At 39.4% G+C, this 8,456-nt stretch overlaps 1 protein-coding gene and 1 long non-coding RNA gene across 2 annotated transcripts in view; both read right to left on the reverse strand.

Moving 5' to 3' along the window:
* Positions 1 to 546: 546 nt before the first annotated feature.
* Positions 547 to 5,991, reverse strand: LOC145480528 (uncharacterized). The gene is made up of 6 exons (XM_081458769.1): positions 4,588 to 5,991; positions 3,758 to 3,836; positions 2,939 to 3,053; positions 2,201 to 2,270; positions 1,394 to 1,538; positions 547 to 749 (listed from the first exon to the last, which is right to left on the reverse strand). Exons 1-6 carry the CDS (start codon positions 4,621 to 4,623, stop codon positions 547 to 549), a joined length of 648 nt encoding a protein of 215 aa, XP_081314895.1. The 5' UTR covers positions 4,624 to 5,991.
* Positions 5,992 to 7,542: 1,551 nt separating this feature from the next.
* LOC145480812 (uncharacterized) overlaps positions 7,543 to 8,456 on the reverse strand; it is a 39,917-nt gene continuing 39,003 nt past the window's right edge. Inside the window, exon 3 of the long non-coding RNA XR_014048549.1 lies at positions 7,543 to 8,001. This is a non-coding gene — a long non-coding RNA (uncharacterized LOC145480812). The remainder of the gene's footprint in view (positions 8,002 to 8,456) is intronic.

Genomic DNA, 8,456 nt, shown 5'->3' on the forward strand with positions numbered 1-8,456 from the left:
AAGCATATTGAGAAAGTTAAAAATTTTGTTAAAAAACGAAGACGTTTCGACATTGAGCTAACGTCAATATCAAATCAAAATGATAGTTGATAAAAAGTGTATAAATAGTCTGTAAAACAATAGTTTAATGGATGTGTTAAAATGTTTAAAGTTAAACAAAGAATTTCGCGCGGAATAATATAATAACAGCTGAAGCGTGTGTAGACGAGGGAAACCGCGGAAGGCTACGGGCGCAGCTTAAGAACAATGGGGCGACAGCTATGGTGCTTAGCCCACAGCGAATCTCTTGAAATCATAAGAAGCAAGCATGTAACTTTGTGTTTATATTATTGCGCAAGAAATAGGGGCCAACAGCTTTTTCCAACTACGTTACTATGCAACACAACGAAACGGAATGGCGACAGGTTCACGTGATTATTTTCGACAATTAGGCGTTAATTAAACCTTGCAGCTCGCTAAGCTCGCTGAGCTATGCTACCCTGAAACTGATGAAGTTGACTTCTGGCAAGTCTAGACTTTCTTATGATAAAGGTTGGATTATATAATTTACTGTACTCTGTACCTGTTCAGAGATTGTACTGCTTCAAGTGGCTGGTGAGGATGAACTAAAGCCTCGGCTTTCAACATCAACATCTCAACATCATCGGGCACAATTTCTTCATCCTCGCTGTTTATGATTTCTGCCTCGTCATCTGAACGAGGTCGTTTCCTGGGAGCCTTGTCGATTGCACTTGTTTCATCTCCGTCATCTGAGAAAAAAAAATGAAGTCAAATCTCTGGCTTCAAATCACCGGTAATGTTATTGACGAATCTCTCGTCTTAAACGGACAGAATTAATGTCTTCTCGCAACTAATGGCAGGTATGGTGATCTAATGGTTTCTAGGTTGGACTCTGCAGCGTTTCTAGGTTGGACTCTGCAGCGAGAGGTAAGGGTTTTAGCCATCACCTGACCAGGGTTTTGTGATGTTTTGTTTTCACTGGTAGGGCAATTTGCTCTCAGAGTAGAGTGCCTTTCTTCACCTACGTGTAACATGTTTGCCTGGGACCAAACCTGTGATGGACTAGCATCCCATCCAGGGGTGTGGCAATACTCCAGCTCTCCAGCTCGCTTCATGTTACAGAAATCAAAGTTACGTGCCAAAGACGACGAGCTATCAGGTTTGAAGCAGACTTTTCTTACTTCACCTTAACTAAAACAGTACAACAGCTCTAACTGAAAGTCGTACGAAAATTACCCTCACACAAAATTTCCCCCACATATGCCACTTCAGTTAATTAGGTAGACATGAAGATAAAATGTTTTTTTTCAGCAGTACTTATTATTAACAAACATACAAGAGACCATCCCTTTCACAGTTCTGAAAACAAACATACCTAACTAATCTTTCGTACCTTTCTGGGCGCGTTTTCGACTTTCAAAATTTGTGAGCACTTTATCACAAACCGTCACAGCGTCTTCATATCTTCTAGCTTTTAACAGCGCAAATGCACATTGCTGATACAGCTTTGTGGGACTTGGCAGATTCCTAGTGTTGCGCTGTCAAGAATGACGGTAATGAACAGTGAATAATTCCATGTAATGCTAACTTTCGCAGTAAGTGTTAAACTTCTCTTACATTTCTGGGATTATTTACGTACACACGACGGAACATTTTCCTTAGAATTCGCCAATACCGTTTGTCAGGTAACAGTAGAAAGTTCATAATACTAACAATACAAGCCTATAGATACACAACAATAGACCTTTCCCGCATTCCAACAAAACTGATGGCGCCGAGTCGAGGTCAGGGTGGACACAATTACAGCAAAAATGTATGAAAATGTCCATCCCAAACCTCGCTCGGGTACTATTGTTCGTTCGCATTGTAGGCCACTTAGTTTTGGAAGAACAACACCGTGTAGGAAACAACTGCAGGTAGCCACAAATCTTTGTTCAAACATTCCAGATAAATTTTCGATTCTTATCATCTAATCAAAATAAAGTGCCAGCAATCGCGATATTCCAAGAACTGTCACGCCAGCACGGTACAACAAGGCTAAGTCGTATTGCTTAACGACTTAAGTGATGAACTGCGGGCTTGGTGACTTTTGCAGACGATTACGCTAACGTTCCCAGGCATCCTAGCGTGCTGAGTTAGAGCCCATTCTCCTCCACTTACTGCGATTTGAAAGGTGTTGGATATTATCTTTGATACTTACAAAGCTAACAGTGCGCATGTCTGTAATGTTGGCCAGCAACTCCAGATAGTACTTCGCTGCCTCTTCAAACCTAAACAAACAAAATGTCACTTGACAAAAAAAGCTGACACACAAACACGTAATACACGGGATAGTTGAAAGGCCGTTTCGTAAACGATTTACAATCTCAAGCTGACAGTGAACAAGAGTTTTATTAAACCTGAACCAGCATGAACAGCAAGTCTAGGTAGACGTAATTATTATCATCAAAAAAGTAAAAAAACATATCCAATCAGTTTCTAAGGAGTCGAAGTGAATTGGCCAATGAACTTTTCCTTTGTTTTTCTTTCACTATCACTTAAAATCATAACAATTTAATTTGCTGGACATATTTCATAATCTTAAAAGAGTTAAATCTACTCCTCTATCTGAGTATAGCTTCTCTTGAAAATAACCCAAACCATAGTTAATAGAGGAAAATGGTCAGAATCCCGTCGAGCAACAAAGAAGCAAACAAACAGGCTAAGATTAATGTTGGAAGGTCCTTGACCCTGTACATCTTTTGTTTTATGCTCATTGACTTCACAGTAATTACATAATCGAAATACTTCTATTGGTTAGTTGTATGAGCACACGTAACCACCTTTTGTAATTTACCAGGTTTTGTGAAGGGCCAACCCCCAAAATAGCCAACAAAAACATATAACAAACAACTTTGCCACGTGTCATAATCTTCCCCTGTATTAACTATGCCCAAACCTGTCGAGTTCTGCAGATCTTTTAGCCAATATGAATGTGACAAGTTCTGTTGTTATACCAGAACTTGACATTGCACTGGCCAAGGCAAATCTTGGAGGAACAGTTAGCTCCGCATCTGAAGAAAAATACAAGAAACGTTGTTAGTAACACATTTTTGCTGATGTGTAAAAACCACGTCGCTTTGCAGGAAAAACAAAACTGGCCATGTTCATTTCCAAGAACACTGCTACGAAGTGCACCCAAAAAGTATTACTGATCATGCGCTGCATTTACCCTACTGATATCCCATTCACAGAGGGAGGCGAGGTAGCCTAATGGGTTCAAACCCTGGGCGGGGTCACTGCGCTATATTCTTGGGCAAGACACTTAACACTTACAGTGCCTCTCTCCACCCAGGTGCATAAATAGATACTGGAAAATTTAATGCTGAACAAAAACCCTACAACAGACTAGCATCCCATCCAGGGAGGAGTGGAAATACCCCTAGGCGATTCGAGCTACAGAAACCGGAGATAAACGCCGCCCTGATAACCGTAAGCCACTTGTAGAGAGACTTTATTTTACGTTTATCTCATTCACTAAAACACCATTTCTGCTAAAACGAAGTCTGTGTTGCATTGGCTTTGCTCCTGCCAAACTTTTTCAATGGTTCAGACTCGTACGAAGCACTGACCATGAGAGGCTTTTCACTCTTGCCCTTTTGCCAATCGTACGTTTATTTCGATGCATCATTGTGCAAAGTTTGAACTGGCTGTGTAATTGCGGTAGCATTATTTATTTGAGAGTAATGCAATGTAAAACAGAACTAAAGGGACTTACCTAGCTTTTTGTTGTGATCACTGGGAATTACTGCCACATCATAGCGTCTTTCCTGTTCTCTTTCCCTACTCTGGATGGTCTAAACAGACAAACAAAGAAATTGATAACAAATTTGAATTTTGCACTGTGACTCTAATAAGCACATGGAAAGAGGCCAAACTATGTACTCTTGGAGGTCCCAACATGACAGGAACATCGTGGTCCGCTCTTTTCTACCATCCATCCCAACTACCTAACGGAATTCGAATCATTTGTCAAGCAAGCCCACTTTCAAACCGGCAGTCAACCACAAAAAGACGTATACAGTTAAAGCGAAACACATCAATTAAAGACACAAAATCGTACTTTCTTAGACTTTCTAAAAGTCCCAGGATTAAGTAAAGGTCGACTTATGACAAGTCTAGTACTTCCTTATCTGAATGCAAGTACGGTGCGTTCTTCTTAAAATGACGTTCACCTGATGCGTTACACTAAATACAAGACTTCTAACCTCAGTAAACAAACGTCCCACCTCTGACGTCAGTGTCTACATACTCGAAGGAGAGCTGGTCACGAGTGAGATGTGACACCAAAACATTCCAAATTGAAGACAAGGCTCTACAGATATGCGAGCAGTGTATGATGGGTTCATTTGAGAATAATTATTTACAGACCTTAAAAAGCGCGCGGTAAAGGATTTCAGAAGACTCTCTCCACATTTCATAGGATTTCACCAAAAGAAAGGTGTTGTTTCGACTGCTTCTCAAAAGGTCAGCTTTTGCACAGGCTAATAATACAACTCTTTAATTTCCCTGTGATTAGTCACATCAGCTAAAATGTTCCAACATTACCTGTTTCAACAGCTTAAGAGACTGTATTTCAGCCATGACATTTCCCAGCTTCCGATACTGAAGAGTGATGTTAAACAGAGCTTCAAGTTGTTGAAAATCATGTACCAGGGCCTCCCTGAATTTTGACACTGCAGTGTGATATTTACCCTGAAAAAGTAAAAAAAAAAAGTCAAACAAAATTTAAGAGAGCCGTAAGAGGAGCATGGGCTTAAATCTGGCATGAAAGGAGGCGCTGATCATTGAAATCTGTTTTATTATTTTCCAGTATGTTTAATGGACTTTGTACTAAACAGCAGTAAATGTTATCACACATTCTAATGTCAGTTCCTCTCGATGTCTGTCAAGGCCACAGTTGAGTCACTAACTGCGATTAAAACATTTGATTGCAACGTCTACGATAGAGCGATTTTCAATTGGGTGTCGTAAAACCAAAACCAAAGTTATCACTCTAGCCAATCACAAAGGACACAGACAATACAGTGAACCAATCAAAACTCAAACTTATTACATGTAGGTGACGCAAAGCGCGGGAAAACGTGTGCGAGCGAGTCAAGATTGGTTTTGGTTTTACTACTGATTGGATGAAAAATTGGCGCGAGTTTTTTAAGCCAATCGCGTAGCGTAGCTGATGCAAAACCAATTACATTTCGGCACTCAAATGAAAACTGCTCTATTCACTTCCATAAAGAACAGCAAATTACACAGGAGTTGTTCATCACAGGGTTATAACATTTTATTAGTGATCATATTTGAAAGACTATACTGTCGTTTGGCTCCGAATTAAAGAAACATTTACAAGTTCCGTTTTGTACCTTTATTGCACAGCAGCAGCCCAACATGTTTAAACCAGCGGCTTTACCTTGCCCTTCAGAAACGTTGAGGCATTGCTGGAAGCATGGCAATGCTTCATCCACTTCACCTCGCACATACAAAGTGTATCCTAGGTTTTGATAGACAATTAGTACATCTAGCTTAGCTTGCCATGCATTCACTACAAGAGGCACAAAGGGTTGCCAAATGGCATGGAAAAGAAATGGCACATGATACTAAAGGGATATAAAATTATTTTTTTCTGATTCCACAACAACACTCAAAGTTATCCACTCATTTCCAGAGCAAATAAAATTTTAGTGCTCAGATTCAGATTCTTGACTTTATTATTAATATTAGTGTACAAAAATTGTCCGGCCCTGGTTCTGCAAAGAGAAGAACAGTTTATACACCATACAAATGATCAATGAATGCTTTTATTGTGACCATGAAAATATTTTAAAAAGCATATGAAGTGTGCTTTAACATTTAAAGAATGGTTATAAAGTCTGCAAAATCATGAACCTAATTCATCTGTTTAGTACTGAGAAGTAATGTAAAGAAAAAATAAGATATACTAGAGTTAAAAACAAGATTTGCAACTTAACCTGTGTCTGAATCGTTAAATAAATACTTAATTTATTTTTACTCTGTATGCAAGAGTTTACAACTGTATAAATCACAATCCTAACCTTTAAGATAAAGGTCATTAAAACCAAAATCATGAATTTGAATTTTGCTAGCAAGTGTTTCCAAGACTTTATCATAGTCCTTCTTTGTGAAGTGAGCAAATGCTGACAGACTAGTCACCACTGACACCAAGTTCTGTACATCTGAATTATCAAAAAGGAAAAGAATAAAGAATGCGTTCAAATCTGCATCAGATCAATTAAGCCAGAGCCAATCTTTGCATAATGTACTTTAGAGAAACTGAAATTCTGAGGACGTCATACATGAGTTTATAAACTGTTAACTACAATTAGTAAAAGAAATCAGTTAAATCGATGTTTTTCTAGCAGTGCCTTGTCAGGGCGACCCCTAATTGTATCTCCAATTTGGTAGACTGAAGAAACTAAGAGTATTGGTACTACCTGTCAATAGAAATTCACTCCCTGTTCTGACACACTTTACAATAAAATAAGCTAAGGAAGACCATCGGACCTTGTAATAATTATTATACTTAATGCCTCCTAAACTGAAGAGGAAGGCACTTAGAGAGCAAGGACGTGAATTTATCCTTCTTCATGTTCCAGGTCTTGGAGGAAAGAAGATTTCTTTGTAACCGAAAATAAGATAGGATAAGATAAGATAATCTTTATTTAAACACGGTTAAAAATTCGTCAGCTAACGAAAGCTTCTAATAACTAATAGTCAAAAACAACTGAGGCAATTGGTGTCAGTGGTGGCTCCTAGCATTGGAGGTTGACCTATTTTGTTTTGTTTTGCTTTGTCTCGTGTATCAAAACAATACAAAATGGCGAGGCGAGCGGAAGGCTGTGTTGTCAGATTCAGCTAGTTTTCGAACGAGACGTGAAGACCTGTGTGAAGATAAAGCGATCCAACGATAGAAAACGCGCAGAACTTCGACTGATATCAGGTTAGCACACGCGTACTTCCATAGAAGTTATTAGAATCGTTTACAGGGTCTTCGCCATTACAAGTCTTCGCCATTACCATCAACAAAAAGATAAATCCAATAAGTGACGAATGCTATTTAATACGGGACCACTTGGTATAAAACATAGAGTGTGCTACAATCATTAATTTAGAAAAATTTGCAGTTGAAATTCTCTCATCCCTTATCTCCAACGATCAAACTTTTGCGCTTGATTGTGAGAGACTTGTCGTGTCTTCCTCGCAGTGCCATCCTGTTTAGAACTTTCGAGTTTCACTAGCTATTCAGGAGTCCTCACCGGAGCCGATACGCAAAATATACGCTCCGTAGGGCATAGTGTGCTGGCTCTACCTGGGACAACCTCACATTAAAATTTACCCGCTAGGTTCATCCCGAAAATGAGCATTTTCCAGCTAGGATAAGCTTCTGATTGAAAAAACAGTAAGCAAGCAATTGTTTTGAAGCGAGCTTTCCAGCAAGTTTCATGCCAGTGCAATAGAATACCACCCGGTTACCAGCCGCCGCTCTGGAAAATTAACACCCGGAAACTAGCTTGTACTCGTCAAACATTGAATTTCTGGCTGCAAATTACAGATGCGAAAGCCAAACTGGCTTGTAGTGTTGAGATGCGGACTTTCTAGATTACAGATATATCATTCGCTGAACTAATTAAAAGGTCATAAATATGTCGCGAACGCTGTTATCGTTGGTATTGACACTTGCTTTTGTAATTGTTTCTCGCGCCTTTGGCGCAGGAGATGATTGTTATAGGCTGAGTCGAATTTTAGACTCGTTTTACCGTTACTTCTCGTATTGTTAGGCATTGTGAGTGAATTATTTAACATAGAAATTGCATCCAAACAAAATCGACACAAGTTGTTTATGTCTTAGTTATGGTAGCATTAAGCTGTTATTGTTGTAGATCGAGCTGGTTGAAAAATGGTATTTCTGTTTATGCATCAGTCAATTCCAGCAGTGCCCATCCCACCCTCCCCCCCCCCCCCCGCGGGCTAACCCCCGGGTATTAGCATTTGTTTAAAAAATATGGACAAATTCCCTGGGGTGGGGACACGTTAGCTGTCTAAATGCCCTGGGGTGGGGACGAAGAAAGAGAGCAAATGCCTCGCCCCCGGGATCGTCGCATTCCAACACTTTTGCAGGTTTTTAATTAATCAGTGAATAAAACAGTCAACTGTTCAGTATTTTGTGAAGTATATATGAAATAATTCATATTTGAACTGCGATTGTAGATGAAAGTGAAGAATGATCATCACAGTAAATTTTCCAATTTAAGCAATTGGAAAGAAGAAGCCTGAAAAAATCAGGGCTTCAACGGGATTCGAACCCGTTAATTACTGGGATGATCATTCTTCACTTTCATCTACAACCGGAGTTCAAATATAAATTATTTCATATATACTTCACGTCATTTCACTCCTCACGG

Source organism: Orbicella franksi, chromosome 3 (genome assembly GCF_964199315.1).
Source record: "Orbicella franksi chromosome 3, jaOrbFran1.1, whole genome shotgun sequence".
In the NCBI taxonomy this organism is placed as follows: Eukaryota; Metazoa; Cnidaria; class Anthozoa; order Scleractinia; family Merulinidae; genus Orbicella; species Orbicella franksi.

What these genes read in the sequence shown, in the direction of transcription:
- LOC145480528 (XM_081458769.1), bottom strand. Translation starts at nt 4,623, where the DNA reads ATGGCTGAAATACAGTCTCTTAAGCTGTTGAAACAG. An exon ending in CTCTTAAGCTGTTGAAACAG is followed by an intron (nt 3,837 to 4,587) that starts GTAATGTTGGAA and finishes TTGTCTGTTTAG; the next exon opens with ACCATCCAGAGTAGGGAAAG. An exon ending in TCGAAAACGCGCCCAGAAAG is followed by an intron (nt 750 to 1,393) that starts GTACGAAAGATT and finishes TTTTTTTCTCAG; the next exon opens with ATGACGGAGATGAAACAAGT.